Genomic DNA, 18,042 nt, shown 5'->3' on the forward strand with positions numbered 1-18,042 from the left:
AGATATTTTGGGAACACCCTGAATAAATTGTAAAATAGACGGAAGTCTAGGGGCACAATGGTTGATGATAATGTGGTGATATTAAGTCATCAGTTCTCTGACAGGGTTGAAGGCAGTGTGCCATGAATTCTTTGTGGCACTTGCACCTTATGCTAATTACAAAAAGTGATAGAAGGTGATGGAGATGAGACTGCTGCACGAGATGCAGGTGTTACTACAGTACATGACTTCAATACATCAGATACTAACCGAGTTTGTTTTAAACTGAAACAGCAGTAGATAATGTGAGCAACATTTTTTTGGCATAACATGTAAACACCTTGCGCAAGCAATTGAAATAGATCACTTTATGATACAGTACCTGAGAGTGAAACTGAGATATGAGGGCTATCCAGAAGGTAACGGACGTCTTGGAATTAGAAATTAAAAATAAAGAAAAACCAAGTTTTATTATATACAGTTTAAAGGTACACTCTTCAGCTATTTTTCTACAGAATCATCATTCAAATTGAGGCACTTATCATACCATGGCACCAGTTTTGCAACATCTTTCTGTAGAAATCTGCTGTGCGCAATTGCAACCTTTAGATTATACCAGCATGCAGTTCAGCATCAGTATTAAAGCATTATGCAGTGAGCCATGTCTTCATTGTTGGAAAGAGGTGGTTGTTGCTCAGTTGATGATCAATCACTTCCAATCCAAAACACCATAGGAGCTCTCGGGTACAATTAGCTGTCTGTGGAAGTGTGTTGTTGTGAAAAGGCAAAGCTTTTGTGTTAAGTTTTCCCTGAAACTTGTTTTGTTTATCATCCACTTAACTTTGTCAGTGTTTAACATCTGCTTAGCAGTTTTTTTGCAAACAAAAACTTGATCACAGAATGAACCTCACAACTGGCAGGATTTTCCATTGCAGTACACATTTTAACATGTCACAGAATGCAAAGCAGCAGAAACACAGACCACATGTTATCACCGCTGGATGTGTCCAGCGTGTAGGAACGTTATGGCACCAAGATGGCACCTGTAATCCCACCCACTGCTGCGATAGACCAAAAAATCTGTTACTTTCTGGGTAGCCCTCGTATTTATCCAGTTTGGATCAGACTATGGTCTTTTGATTACTGGAGAGCAGAGATTTAACAAAGAAATGCAGCTGAAGCATTTTTGTTTACAATTTATTTTAAGATACAGAACACACAAGTTCTCAGAATCATGTGGTATATTTAGTAAATACTTAACAGCTGATTCAAGCAAATGTGTTCACAGTGAGAACTAGCAAATGTGTCCACAGTGGAAACTAGTTTTCAATAAACCCCTGAAATACAACACATTTTAGTTTCTACAATACTTACTGTATGGTTGTTTAGCATAAATTGTACTTCCTCAAGTTTAACCAATTTTCTGACACAGCTGTACCCAACAGACAAATCATTTAACAGCTGCAAGGTCTTTGATATTATTTGCTCACTTCGTCCCCAGTACTTTAGATTAGTTATTCTGCAATACAAACATAAAACAGCCAATGAATACTTAATTTACAACTCTCAGTCATGTGTATTCTACAGACTTTGATGTTAAAGCTAAATTAACATTCTGCCAACAAATTTGAACCAATGTGTAAGAACATAAAAATTCTCCTTTTTTCCTGCTCTTGACCGGAACTTAATATCACATTTGAAGAAGATGAATTACACACACTTGCTATGACCCGATTTGATTATGCCTATGGCAGAATACAAAATCACGTTGTTGGTGTTTTGTGCTGTCAGAGACATTACAAGGTGACTGTAACGACCAGACTAAGGTTTATTAATTATTATTTTGAGTAATTCAGGTGATTGGGAGGAACATAATAGATTTGATTAATTACCCTCCTGAAAAATTAACTGCTGTGATGACAGCATTTACTGGAGTTAGCTATGCATGTAACAAAACAGGACTATAATGAAATACAAGAAAACTTCTACTTCAATACAACAGGTTTGTGGCTGCATCATCACAGCTAACTTCTAGAAATAATGATTAATATAGTTGAGGCATTCAATAATTAATGGTGGGCTGCCCTTTTCAAAGACTGAAGTACATGGACTGTTCTACGTGTCTCAATAATAGCTTATGAGATCTTTATACTGACACGCAGGTGAAACTGGAACGTCCAGAACGATAATTGTGAAAAAGATCATCAAAGGCTGCCTGCAGGGCTCTGTTTGTGGTCCACAACTCTGGAATGTTGGCATACAGCCATTACTGAGCGATCTTCAGAATATGACAGACATAAGAGGCTGTGTCGCCTATTAGCACTAAATTAGTGGAAAATAAACAATAGCAGCACACAAAACAGTTTATACATTACAAAAAGAAACATTATCAAGCTCAAGAAATCCCTTAATCAGAACAAATGCTCATCTGCTGAAGACGAAACAAGTATACAGGTAACTTGGTATAAACATAAATGAAAATCAATATTTTTATGCACATATAAATACTGTTTGTCAGAGAGAAGTATAAAATCCTGAACAAAGTAGCAATCGAGATTGTATGCTGTGGGTCGAGGGAGTGTATGGGCTCATACAGCCAAAACAGCAGTGCAGGCACTTCAATGAGCACAGGAAAGCGTACTCCTGTGCCTGAAAACTGCACAGAGAACAACAGTACTGTGGAACTGATGATGATACTAGGCTTATCACCACTGGACTTAGCTGTACGAATGAGAGGTATACAATATAGGTTTGAAAAGGGTGAATATGATAAGGTAAAGGACTACCACACCCACAACTAAAGCACAAATCCTGTAAATGTTCTTGAAGTTGGCCAGCATTAAAGACAGAGCTGGGCACAGCATGTGCAACCACAGGGACCATTAGCGTCAGGTCAGAGGGTATGGAAAAAGAAGAGTGTGGAATAACAATTCTGAAAAGGATAGATTGCTACTCACCATAGACATGAAACACTGAGTTGCAGATAGGCACAATGAAAAGGCTGTTAAATACTAAACTTTCATCCAAAGCCTTTTTCGGAAGAGAAAAACACACACACACACACACACACACACACACACACACACACACACACGTTCAGACACACATCACGCACACATGATGGGACTGCGGCTGCTCACGGCAAAACGCTACCCCTTTCCATTCTCTGCCCATTCTCAACTGCTACTTTTGTTCAACGCAACAGTTGTAGCCTGGCTAGAGCAGCCAGAGATAGCAGTCATGTGCATGATGTGTGCTTCCTTTGTTTGTGTGTGTGTGTGTGTGTGTGTGTGTGTGTGTGTGTGTGTCAGAGATAGCAGTCATGTGCATGATGTGTGCTTCCTTTGTTTGTGTGTGTGTGTGTGTGTGTGTGTGTGTGTGTGTGTGTGTTCCTTTTTTCTGAAGAAGGCTTTGGTCGAAACCTTAGCGTGTAACTTTCTTTTTGCTGTGCCTGTCTGCAATACAATGTGTCATCTTCATTGTGAATAGCAGTCTATCCTTTTCATAACTGCTGATATTCCAACATGGACTTTCCGTTGTTTGAGGACTGTGGAGTAAGTTATTTGAGAGGCTTAGTGAGATGAGATCCTTAGACAGCAAAGGTTAAGTAAGCTGACATAGTTAATGAAGCAAAACAGTTTAATAACAGTTAGCAGTACAGTGATAAAAACATTTCAGTTGTTATGTAACTGGTAGTGTAAAGGACTAGTAATTATTTCCATGAAGTAGTTGCAGGTTTGTTTGCGCGCATGACTGAAATTTTTCTGGGTGATTACACCTTTAAACAGCAAAGGATAAATAAGAAGACAAAATTAATTAAGCAAATGCCTTATGCAATATATGGATGAAACAGAGTGTGTGAGCAGCGAGAGAGAAAAGCAGAAGGCTTGTAGTGGAGGACACACTGTGTCATAAGAATCTGATGAGAGACTTAAAAAGGCAGTTCTTTACCAAACAGGTAATGACTTCCTATCCCCTCCACTCAGCCACTGAAAGGTAATTGAAGAATAAAGTGCAAGAGTAGCCATATGAGGATGTGAATCTTTTGGCGCTATGTCATGTCACGGACTGACGAGGTTGGAGGGGGAAGGTGAACAAAATACTAGGACCAGGGGAGGGTCAAGCAGGAAACAGTCATTGGAGGATGCACAGCATTGAGTAAGCAGACTGAACAGTAGTAAAACACCCCTGTTTCTGTGTAAGAGCTTGGCCAGTACTGTGGAGGCACTTCAGCTATGGAACTCGCTGATACCTGAAATGAAATTAGAAGTTAATCACTTCTTTTGAGTTGCTTATTAATCTCCTCATCCTCCAATTCAATCTACCAACTTTACAGAATTTAAGTAAGACAATCAAGTCTCATCATCACCTCAGTCAATAGACTGAACTCCCTATAGCACAAACCCCTGTTGCTCAATTCCATGCAAAATCCACATTCGGGACACAACATATAAATATGGTGCCAAGGGTAGGTTTGGTTATGTGGAGCCATGTAGGTTGTGTGATTAGGAATTTATAAATTTTGATACAGCAACAGTAGCACCTGCAGAAAGTTGTGGCGATGTGCAACTTTCTGAACTGATTTGGAGGAGGGAGGGCAGCAGCAGACAGTACTTACAGCAGAAATCTGAAGGTAGACACCATTCTGAGAAGGCAGCAGACACCTTCTGGCTAAGAAAAGCAGTGGGCTGATGGCAGTCAGCAGCAGGCAGAAAGGATCTCCGGAGGAAGGGAACTAACATGGCAAATGTGTATAAGGTAAAGATCTTCCTTCACACACGAATGAAAAAGACACTAACTGGGTTCTCAGGCTTTGTTATCAAGGATTTCTTATTAAATGTAGCAAAACTATAAAGCCAATTCATGAACTGTTAGAGAAAGGAATGGAATATGAATGAAGCAAAAGGCAAACTAACACTTTTGAGGAACTGAAGGAGATATTTGTTAATCTACCGCTACTTCAGTCTCCAGACTTTGGGAAGCCATTCATTGTGATAAGATGCAAGAGTAAGGAACCTCTGAGGGCAGTTTTACACAAAAGCAAGAAAGTTGGTGAAGCCTTGCCTATTGCATACATATCCAGGTTATTGAACACTGTGTAACTAAAATATAGTATCACAGAAAAAGAATTGTTGGCCATAGCATATGCAATGAAGCTATTCTGACTCTACCTATATGAACAAAGGTTTACAGTGGTGACATACCACAAGCCATTATCATGGACCTTTAATGTGAAGGATCCAAGCTCGAAACTCCTAAAGTGAAGACTGAAGGAGCACAATTACAAGGTATGAGGTTAGTGCTAGCACAATGAGTTGTTCATGTGACATTCATTGAACTGTTGCCTGTAAATACATGCCACATCAGTGCTCTTGGAAGACATCTGGGGCAGTAATATGGTTCTGTTGTTGTTCCCGTGTAGTTATTTGGGGGGGGGGGGGGGGGGGGAAATCGAGGCTCGAGCAGTGATTAAGTACTTTGTAAAGAAAGGAATGAAAGCAAAGGACATTCATGCCGATTTCCAGAATCCACTGGGGGACTCTGCTCCTTCATATTCAACTGTTGCCGAGTGGACAAATGAATTTAAATTGGCCGGGAGAGCTTAGATGATCTGCACAGTGGTCGGCCATGAAGTGTCACTACTCCAGAAATCATTCCAAATGTCCACAAAATAGTCATGGAGGATCGCTGATTGAAAGTGCGTGAAATTGCTCATCCTTGCCAGGCGTCGAAAGAGTGCATCACATTTTAACTGAAGAATTAGAAATGAAAAAATTATCTGCAAGATGGGTGCCGCAACTCTTGACACTGGATCAAGAACACATGAGAATGGACATATCAGAACAATTGTTTGGCCCATTTTAGGAGAAAGAAACAAAATTTTTTGCACCGGTTTGTGACCAAAGATGAAACTTGGGTGCGTTACTATACAAAACAACACTCGAAGCAGTGGAAACATTCTGGAGATTAGCGTTAATGTTCCATCGACAATGAGGTCATTAGAGACAAAGTACAAGCTCGGATTAGGGAAGGACAGGGAGTGAAATCGGCCGTGCCCTTTCAAAGGCATCTGCCTGAAGTGATTTAGGGAAATCACGGAAACCTAAATCAGGATGGCCGAACGGGGGGTTTGAACTGTCGTCCTCCCGAATGCGAGTCCAGCGTGCCAACCACTGGACCACCTCACTCGGTGAAACATGCTGATTCTCCGCCACCAAAGAAAGCAAAGGCAATTCCTTCAGCGGGAAAGGTTCAAATGGCTCTGAGCACTATGCGACTTAACTTCTGAGGTCATCAGTCGCCTAGAACTTAGAACTAATTAAACCTAACTAACCTAAGGACATCACACACATCCATGCCCGAGGCAGGATTCGAACCTGTGACCGTAGCGGTCGCTCAGTTCCAGACTGTAGCGCCTAGAACCGCATGGCCACTCCGGCCGGCGGCGGGAAAGGTCATGGCATCAGTGTTCTGGGATGTGAAGGGGATTCTGTTTGCAGACTATCTCCCTATTAGGCAAACAAATTACTGGAGAATACTATGCTAATCTCCTGGACAAATTGCAACAAAATATACGTGAAAAAAACGCCAGGTTAAACAAGGAAGAAAGTAATCTTCCATCAAGATAATGCGCACCCACACATGTGCCGTCGCCATGGCAAAATTACACGAACTAAGGTATGAATTGTTGCCACGCTCACCTTATTCACCTGATATGGCTCCATCAGACTTCCATCTCTTCCCAAAACTGAAAATTTTTCTTGGTGGACAAAGACTCATTCAAACGAAGAATTAATAGCCGAAGTTGACAACTATTTTGCAGGTGTGGAGGAAACTCAATTTTGAGATGGGATCAAGGCACTGGAACATCGTTGGACCAAGTGCATTAATCTTCAAGGAGACTACATTGAAAAATAAAAAAACAGCTTCAGTGATGTAAGTACTTTTTTTCTATTCCGTTCCGAGAACTTTTCAAATCACCCTCATAATCTACAAGCCAGACAGGTTAAACAGTAATGCAGATGCTCTGAGTGAATAAGGCCTACAGAAAAAAAGGAACTTACACACCAGGAACAGATCGTTTGTGAAAATACTAATGCAGAGAACTCTGAGGCAGAAACAGGTAGCAAAAGAAATCTCTTGAGTGTACGACACGTGCATGTAACCCCAGAAGCAGAAACAGAAGCAGATGGCAAATAGGAATTTAGTCTCCAAGAGAAGGAGAGTATTTTAAAAGAGATGGGTGATAATCTGTTGGGAGGCGATCAAGGAACGCACAGGAATTTCGAGAGACTAAAGTCATATGAACAATGATGTAGAATGAAGCATGATATTGATGACTATGTATGGAAGTGTCCATCACAGCAAAAAAGTAAGTGTACACAAGCGAACACAAACACCTTTTAGAAATTACTGACACAGCTGAGACACAGTTTGGAAAGTGTTCAATGAACATAGTGGAGGTGTGCTTGCCTCGATGAATGTGTGTGTGTGTTTTCTTTTCTGAAGAAGGCTTAGGCCGAAAGCTAAGCAATCTATCCTCCTCCTAATATTCTTGATATTCCAACATGGATTTTCCATTGTTAACTTTTAAGGATGACTTGGCTAAACTTACATTAGCAGTGCTGATAGAAACACAAGACGCAGAAACAGCAACTGAAGTATTTGTGGAACATAATTATTGAGGTATGGCATTCCTTTATTTCTTTTAATGAACCGAAGTTTGAATTTCTTGAATGGTGCTTTTGAAAGATTACGAAAATTGTTAAGGATTAAGCAGGTACAGACTACAGCTTATCATCCAGAATCTAATGGTGCACTGGAGATAAGTCACCATACAATGGTTGAATATTTACGACATTTTGTAACAGGTGATCAATGTTTTTGGGAGAAGTGGGTACTATATGCAAATTTTTATGTTCAACATATCTCACAGCAGCACAGGGTACGCATCATTATAGAAGAAAAGCAAACATACAAGCAATATTGCAACAAGAGTCGAGAGAGGTAAGTTACTATTATGAATCACATGTGAATTGATTATGAGCAAGAAAGCAGGAAGCACACAATAGTGAGGCAGTTGACACTAAAGACTAAGAAAACCAATAAGGATCAATATGATGAGAAACAGGACGCGCAGGAATTTAAGGTAAGTGAGAAAGTTTTTCTCTTCAATGATTCGGTAAGACTTAGTACATCTCGAAAGCCAGATTCACAGCGATGGAGCTCATACAAAGTAGTAAGTTACAAACACTCCAAATGCAATAATAAAGAATCAAAGAATCCAAGGTACATTCAAACAAACTGAAATAGGACTTCTAATTTCAGGTACGACACTCAGAAGGAGAATGTTTCCATTACCAGAAATCGCAGCTCTACAAAAAAGTTTGAATGGAGAACAAATGACAATCGATTTTCAATAACTAAAACAGAGAAGTCTTCAGCACTGTACTATGATAATGTAATTTACAGTACCACTTGGAGAATTGTAAAGTGTAAATCTAGATGCTACAACTGAACACTTTCAGAAGGCTGTAAGAAATGGAAAATCAGCACTGCAGAGATGTAGGGCACATTAAAAGAACTAAACATACCGTATTTACTCGAATCTAAGCTGCACTTTTTTTTCTGGTTTTTGTAATCCAAAAAAACCGCCTGCGGCTTAGAATCGAGTGCAAAGTAAGCGGAAGTTCTGGAAAATGTTGGTAGGTGCCATCGAATATATGTAGCGCTATACAGGCTTGCTTTGCAGGCACAAAAATACTGGTGCCAAAACCTTTGCGTCAGTAAATAAATTAAAAGAAAAGATACAAGAATGCAAACATTATGCCATGTATTCTTTCGTGTTTGCTGCTATCTCATTTAAATCTTGTCTGCCTAATAAACTACAAAACTAGAGTGAGACAACAGCAAACGCAGAAGAATAAACATATCATGTCATGTTTATATTGGTATTATTCTTTTGCTGAATAGTGATACAGTCAGAAATGAAGCACGTCAACTGACTGGATTTTTAAATCTAAGATGACTCTAATTTCTGTGCAGAATGTAATGTACTAAAGAGGCGTCTGCAAAGATTTTCTAACAGAGAAAATTTTTTTGCTAAACGCTTGTTCAGAATATCTTCTATCACACGCAGTCTATTATTTGGTTCTTGTTGATCATTATCAAAGAAAGCAGCAGTGTAAGTAACAACAAATAGCAGTCTCTTGCCATTGTTTCGCTTATGAGACAATTCCTCTCTTTTTTTTATTGTTAGCGGCGGTAGTGCGCACAAAAGCAAACCATGCTGCGAGCGGCGACAGGTTGTAAACACTCATTATCAGAATGCGACAAACAATGCATGACACAGTACAATAATGCATTTTCAGCTTAGAGTGACGTAAACACCTATAACAAAGAGAATGGTACTTATCAGATCAAAGCAAAATAAGCAATCGATTCAAACCAGACGAAGCACATGAAAAAGGAAGGGTACCCGTATAACGGATGGAGCGCCTGATTCAAATGGCTCTGAGCACTATGGGACTTAACATCTACGGTCATCAGTCCCCTAGAACTCAGAACTACTTAAACCTAACTAACCTAAGGACAGCACACAACACCCAGTCATCACGAGGCAGAGAAAATTCCTGACCCCGCCGGGAATCGAACCCGGGCGCGGGAAGCGATAACGCAGAGCACCTGACACACAGCAATGGCTACATGGTAAAGCTTAACTGTTAAGCTTACGACTCGAACCAAACTACTGTAGCTCTATCTTCAGCCATTGTCTCATGTTACAATGGACCAACTTCATTTCGATTTCGAGGTGCGGTCTAAAACTTCTCTCTCCCCTTGAATTTCGAGTCTCAAATTTCAGGTGCGGATTAAATTCGGGAACATTTTTTTTCCCTCGATTTTGAGTCTCATTTTTCAGGTGGGGCTTAGATTCGAGTAAATACGGTAGGCTTAACAGAGTGTTGTCTATCAGACCAATAACTGACACAGCACACAGAAAGTTACAAGGTTATAAAAACTGGCACACAAACGAATAAGGCGTGAGACAAAAAGGACGAGAGGTGTGTGTAATTTTGTCAGTAGATAAGAATTAAGCACATGGGTGAATGAAACATAAAAGAAATATCAAGAACGTCATACTTCCTCCCAACCAAGGAGGCTATGCACTACCTACCACGACATGGTACATATCCCAGCTATTTACAGAAAATATACACTGCATCACAGTCACTTGTAAATGTGGAGCAATCAGGATCCCGAATCACATTGCCTAGGAGTGTGCCATTAAACAAGATGTTGCAGCCCAGGACAGGACCCTATTTGATAATATACCCATCTATAACGTAACAGAATTCTGCCACGAGCTGAACTTACTGACAGCAAAATCAGCTTCTGAACTGCAAGCTTACATGGCCAAGACATAACCAAGAAGAAATCATACATTATGACAATGCGATGTACCATGGAAGAACATCCACTTACAACAAACTTCTGGAGGCAATGAAGAAATGAGCCTCAAGAAATACAAGGAAGGATTTCCTTAGATCTAAGAGCCATCTCTCTATGCCTACACCTTGGGTGGCACAACAGCACTGTTCCTGTGAATCGCGAGTTGTGCCTCAGTGTGCAATGACTAATGCTCTAGATAAAATTAGGAACTCTAGTTTCATTCTGATACCAGCTACAGTAGTGTAGTATTATGTAGTATAGTGAAGTCTAGAATTATAATAGTACATTAGACCAGTAGCATGTGCCTCCTAGGTTCACGATGAACTTACATCTGTGAACCACATGGCAACAGGGGTACTATGTACATTTTAATAATTATTTATTTATTTTTTTGTAAGTATATATTTTAGATGAATTTTCTTTCTTAAACACCATTATGCTTAGTTATACTACACATTTGAAATTATGATAAAATACTTTGTGTTATGTTCAGATATACCACTTCCTGTGAAACATTTGGCCTCTTCTTGTATGTAGAGAAGACTAAAATAAAACAGCAAACAAATAAATAAATATCTAACTTGCACTATTTAGAGGGAGCAGATCACACTTGAACAGGTGATGATAACACTGGTTTTGGCATGAGAGATGGCATCATCACTTGAATGAGGAGGACCAACTGAACGAAAAAATATGACTTAGGAATTAACTAGAAGTAACTGTCAATTTAATACTTTACTCAGGTTTCAGTTATTGCCACAAAGTCAGCACATATGGTCTTCAGATGTGTGACAAGTTGTAATAACATTATTTTTTTTTTCATCAGTAGCATTATATTCTTCTGCTTCTGAGATAGAAGGACAGAAAGAAAGTATTTACAAGAACACAAAAATTTGAGCATTTGTTTCTCAGTAATATTTTTCTTGCAACTGGTTTCACAGGACACATTACCCACAACACCGCCAGGAAAAACAGATATTGCAATAATCACTTTACAAAAATTATAGAAATATAGGCTCATAAGGGGGTGCACGGTGAGCTGTCCTTCCTGTGTTTAATCCATGAATAAAACAGGCAGTTAAACAGATTAAATTTATAAACAGCACACCCTGTATATATCTGGTGGCCTTTAGAGTAAGTAAGTACACAGGTTTTTATGTAAGGCACTGTTAAACAAAATGCAAGAGTTTGGGGGTGGACTTTTTGGATAAATGAACACAAACATGCTGCTTACAGTCATACTGTACGGCGAGGAACTGTGTTCATTCATTAGATGAAATTACACAGTGATGAATAAAGGAGTCTATTTGTCCTGCACTCTTCAGAATTTATGTACTTCAACTAGAACCTGAGTCAATCCTAAACTAACTTTCCAGCAACTGGGCCAGTAAAACCTAATACATTCAAAATCAGGCTGAGGACCCCCTAATGAGAAGAAGCAAGGATAACAGTGCATAAACAGTCTGGGTGGAAAGGTCTCACTGCTTAGACTGTGGGCAGTCCACATAGTAATTTGTGAAGTGCTCTTTGTTATACGAGTGAAAATACCCGAAATTACACTGGATTCATATATTCATAGCATCTTAAAATCCAATATTGTAAAGCGACTTACACTGTCTAGCATGCAACTGAAATTAGCTAGGTGCTACTGCAGAATTAAGTTACAGAAGTGATTGGAGCACCTGAGATGGATCTATCTTTTGCAGGAAAATCTCAACTCTTCCAGGTTGCAAAAGACAATAAGTTTCATGATTCACAATAAATGGCATAATACAGATGTCACAAAAATAGATGTACCACAATGTCCTATGTAACATGATGCAACTCTACATGAGATATTACAGTGTTTCTTGAAAAGAAAGATTTAAGTTGAAGTTCCACACCAATACACAACTTTAATCTGCCAAAGATTCATGTGTGACAATACTTGCTTTCAAGAATCATGAAAAGTTCATATGATACCTATAGCAAATGAGGATCTGAGAACAGGTGTCAAAGATACTTTGTAAATAATATTTAGTAAGCATCTACAATCATATAGTAAAGTTGTTCTATGTTTCAACAAAAATAATCATAAAAGCCAAAGGTATATTGATGCATGGAGCACAGTAACACACAACAGGAAATGCATTCACATTAGCTTCTGAGAACTAGATCTTTTTCCAGTAATAGCACACACATTCACACACACAACCACACAGACACCCAAATGTGTAGGCATCTGTCTGGTTGGGCGTGTGTGTGAATGTGTGTACTATTGCTGGAAAAGGAACTAGTGTTCGAAAAATAGTGTGAATGCTGTTTCTTGTTGTGTATAACTGCTCTCCACGCATCAATCCACTATAGGTGAGCGGTTGCTCTTCCTTTATTTTATGAATTGCTCCATCCAATAATTTCTATATCTGTTATAAAAAAGCCAAAAGATAAAAAAGCTGCATCCAAGCAATGGGAGGATGGAGCTGCAGACACATTTACAATGACGAGAAAATTTATACAAACACACATCTTCAACTTTTATAGTCCTGTCTTCCTCAGTTGCGTGTAATATTATGGTATATTGATAATTTTTACTTATGGACCGACTGACAGCAACTGAATAAAACACAATTTTAGTGCCATACGTGTTTCGCCTTTATTTTCTGCAAGGCATCATCAGTGGCCTGGAATATGTACATATGTTTGCTATTTTATTTACTTTTTTGTCATTGTGCCTATAGGTTATAAACAGTTCTGGTGGTTGGTATTTCCTATTAAGTAGTAATGTTTTGAACTGTACTTACAGGTTGCGTGGACAATTTCTTACATATTACGCTCCTGTTGCGTTTTTGGTGTTGTTCTTCTTCTTATGAACGCCAATTTGCGGTTTTTTCCACATTCCACAGAGCCATGCACTGAACGCTTGTTTTAAAGCAATGTTTTGGTTTCTGTTACTGACTGTCAAATGTTTTTGCCAAAGATCGAATGTTATTGCCAAATTTATGAGTGCAACTATTGAAGTATCTGTGGTCTGTTCGTGTATGCATTGTGTGTGTGTGTGTGTGTGTGTGTGTGTTTTTTGGTGTGATATATATTTTTTTGTGCTGTGTGTGTGTGTGTGTGTGTGTGTGTGTGTGTGTGTTTTGGTGTTACATAATTTTTTTTTTTGTGGCCGTGTATGTGTGTGTGTCTCCAGATGGTGTGGGGAAGAGTATATATATATATATATATATATATATATATATATATATATATATATATATATATATATATATAAAAAGAAAGATTTCCCTCTATTATATTCATATATATATATATATATATATATATATATATATTTTAATGTTATCATTTCCTTTATTAAGTGTAATAGGGAGCCTGTGCTGATGTGTGTTTGTTCATTTATCACATGTTTGTTTTCTGCTATGGCTTTCTGGATGTGGAAGTTTTCTTGCATTTGTATAAGATGTTTGTCATGGTTGCTTATTCTCATTATTTTCATTTCTTGTTCCATGTTTGTAGGATGATGGTTGTAGTGTTTTAAATGCTCTGCAAATGTGGAATGGTTTGTTTCATACTTCCAACATCTGATATGTTCTTTCTATCTTGTTTCAAAATTCCTGCATGTCATGCCTATGTATACTGCATCACAACTTTGACATTCAAGTTTATATATTCCTTATTGTTGGAATTTGTCCCTCTTGGTAGCTGGCTGGCTTAGGTGTGATTGACGGGTTTGCCCAGTCCTGTCTTCCTCAGTTGCTGTCAGTCGGTCCATAAGTAAAAATTATCAATATACCATAATATTACAAGCAACTGAGGAAGACAGGACTATAAAAGTTGAAGATGTCAATACAGCTATGTCAAGCATTCCCTGTCAACGTGTACAACAGGTTCAAGAAAATACATCTGAGACTCCATAAGATGATACAGCATATAAAATTCAACAAAACATGCAAAAAGAATGATTTAATTCCAAGTTACATTAATGTAAGGGTTAAAAACAGTTCTACAGTGGCACAAAAGTCGAAATCATTTGCAGAACGATATTGGTTACTACATGAAATTAAGATGCTCTATTCGAAAAAACAGCACCTAAACATGATGCTCTATGAGACTCATCTAGAATTGGCAAAAAACGTAGGAAACGCCGCAGTTTTCATGGCACTAGTAGAAAAAACAGAACACAACACATACACAGCAATGAAACATTTACAAAACAAACATAGACAGAAGATAATGAAACTAACAGTAAAAAAGACGCAAAAATACATTTACATTTTAAATGTGAAACCACACAAACACCAACACACATTCCATCTATGTTTAGTTAACCTAACAGAGACAGAACTACACGAAAATGAAAAAATGCTCTTGGGAAAAGGTTTGAAACACTGCACCGATAGCAAAGTGAACAATCAATACGTAGAAAAACTCATAGTAGAAACCGAACACATCCTTACACGTGAAGAACAACAAAATAATTGTGAAATAAATATAGGACTGACAAGAGAACTAGTAAAAGAAGAAATAAAAGGCATAATAGAACAAACACAGCAGACACATAATAAGAACGACCAAACAGAAGCAGCTACTATGAAAAGGTTAAAACAAAAGTTAACAGACAATAACGTATTAATAACAAGAGCAGACAAGGGAAATGTAACAGTACTCATGGACAAAGAGCAATACATCACAAAGACCAAGGAATACATAAACACCAACGCCATACAAAAACTGAAGTCAGATCCAACCACACGATTCCAGGCAAATGTGAAACGAACACTGAAAAACATTGAACACACACTCACAGACAAACAGAAATACTACTTAACACAGAAAAACCAACAAGCACCAACACTCCGCAGTCAACCGAAAGTACATAAAGACGGAATGCCAATGAGAGCTTTTATCAACTTCAAGTAAGCCCCAACATACCGCATAGCCAAACAGCTCCAGAAGTTAGTTACAAAACACTATAAAGTAGAAAACAACAGAACAGTGATAAACACAGGAAACCTAATAGAAAATATACAGGTACCACACAGAGCATCACTGATTTCATTCGATATAGAAAATATGTATACCTCCATCCCTATCACAGAAACAATAGAAATCATAGAACAAAATCTCTCATCCCACAGCAACCTCACCACAGACGCAATAAAAGAAATTACAGATATGCTCAGACTGACTACTGAACAAAACTACTTTCAGTTTGAGAAAGAATATTATCTACAAACTGATCGACTGCCCATGGGATCCCCAATATCAGGAACACTAGCAAACATTTTCATCAGTCACCTAGAAAATCAGATATTTGATAAGATAACCGCAAATGAAAGTTTCAAAATCATATATTGGTACAGAAACGTGGATGACATTATTTGTCTGGTAGATGAGCCAAGTGAAAAACTAGATGAACTCCATTCAGAAATAAATAAAGCTCATCAGAACATAAAAATCACACTTGAAAAAGAAAAAGAAAATCAAATAAATTTTCTTGACATTACAATTAAAAAAGAAAATGGTAAACATACATTTAACATCTTTAGAAAACCAACAGCCACAGACACAATAATACATTCCACATCCAACCACCCCCACAGCCAGAAACTTGCAGCACTAAGACACATGTTAGATAGATTAAACAGAATCCCACTCAGCAAGAGAAACTATGAACAAGAAATGAGTACAATCGTACAAATAGCTAGGAACAACGGGTATGACACACATGTGGTACACAAGCTCAATCAAAAAATAAAAACACAAATAAAAAACAAACACAGCAGTTCCAGAATACAGAAGAACTCACAAGCTGAAAACTTACAAACACACTCAACAAACACACACAATGACAACACCACACAGAAAGGAACCAGATGGTACACCATGACCTACACACATAAACTAACACACAGAGTTGCAAACATCCTAAAGAGACAGGGTTTCAAAATAGCATATAAGGCTGGGCAAACCCTTCAATCACACCTAAGCCAGCCAGCTACCAAGAGGGACAAATTCCAACAATAAGGAATATATAAACTTGAATGTCAAAGTTGTGATGCAGTATACATAGGCATGACATGCAGGAATTTTGAAACAAGATAGAAAGAACATATCAGATGTTGGAAGTATGAAACAAACCATTCCACATTTGCAGAGCATTTAAAACACTACAACCATCATCCTACAAACATGGAACAAGAAATGAAAATAATGAGAATAAGCAACCATGACAAACATCTTATACAAATGCAAGAAAACTTCCACACCCAGAAAGCCATAGCAGAAAACAAACATGTGATAAATGAACAAACACACATCAGCACAGGCTCCCTACTACACTTAATAAAGGAAATGATAACATAAAAAAAAAAAAAAATTACTCTTCCCCACACCATTTGGAGACACACACACATACACGGCCACAAAAAAAAAAAAAAAAAAAAAAAAAAAAAAAAAAAAAAAAAAAAAAAAAACACCCTTATATATATATATATATATATATATATATACAAACACACACACACACACACACACACACACACACACACAGCACAAAAAATATATATATCACACCAAAAAAAACACACACAAACACAAATGCATACACGAACAGACCACAGATACTTCAATAGTTACACTCATAAGTTTGGCAATAACATTCGATCTTGGGCAAAAACATTTGACAGTCGGTAACAGAAACCAAAACATTGCTTTAAAACAAGCGTTCAGTGCATAGTGCTGTGGAATGTGGAAAAAACCGCAAATTGGCGTTCATAAGAAGAAGAACAACACCAAAAACGCAACAGGTGCGTAATATGTAAGAAATTGTCCACACAATCTGTAAGTACAGTTCAAAACATTACTACTTAATAGGAAATACCAACCACCAGAACTGTTTATAACCTATAGGCACAATGACAAAAAAGTAAATAAAATAGCAAACATATGTACATATTCCAGGCCACTGATGATGCCTTGCAGAAAATAAAGGCAAAACGCGTATTTCACTAAAATTGTGTTTTATTCAGTTGCTGCCAGTCAGTCCATAAGTAAAAACTATCAATGTACCATAATAAACACACATCTTTTCACACTGAAGAGCCAAAGAAACTGGTACACCTGCCTAATATTGTGTAGGGCCCCGCAAGCACACATAACGGCCGCAAAAAGATGTGGTGTGGACTCGGCTAATGTCTGAAGTAGTGCTGGAGGGAATTGACACCATGAATTCTGCACGGCTGTCCATAAATCCATAAGAGTACAAGGCAGTGGAGGTCTCTTCTGAACAGCATGTTGCAAGGCATCCCATTTAGACTCAGAAGAGTGTTCCTGGAGCCACTCTGTAGCAATTCTGGACATGTGGGGTGTCACACTGTCCTGCTGGAATTGCTAAAGTCTGGTAGAATGCACAATGGACATGAATGGATGCAGCTGATCAGATAGGATGCTTATGTACGTGTCACCTATCAGAGTTGTATCTACACATAGCAGAGGTCTCCTATCATTCCAACTGTACTCGCCCCACACCATTACAGAGCCTCCACCAGCTTGAACAGTCCCTTGCTGACAGCCAGGGTCCATGGATTCACAAAGTTTTCTCCATACCCGTACATGTACATCCACTCGATA

General features: G+C 38.3%; 1 protein-coding gene across 4 annotated transcripts in view; it reads right to left on the reverse strand.

The window, feature by feature from the left end:
• Positions 1–18,042, reverse strand: part of LOC124784582 (exportin-7) — a 247,235-nt gene that overhangs the window by 89,978 nt on the left and 139,215 nt on the right. For all 4 annotated transcript variants that reach the window (XM_047254115.1, XM_047254113.1, XM_047254114.1 and 1 more), the window contains exon 13: positions 1,354–1,498. In XM_047254115.1, coding sequence (XP_047110071.1) covers positions 1,354–1,498 — 145 coding nt within the window. The remainder of the gene's footprint in view (positions 1–1,353; positions 1,499–18,042) is intronic.

The sequence above is a fragment of the Schistocerca piceifrons genome, chromosome 1 (genome assembly GCF_021461385.2).
Source record: "Schistocerca piceifrons isolate TAMUIC-IGC-003096 chromosome 1, iqSchPice1.1, whole genome shotgun sequence".
Classification (NCBI taxonomy): Eukaryota; Metazoa; Arthropoda; class Insecta; order Orthoptera; family Acrididae; genus Schistocerca; species Schistocerca piceifrons.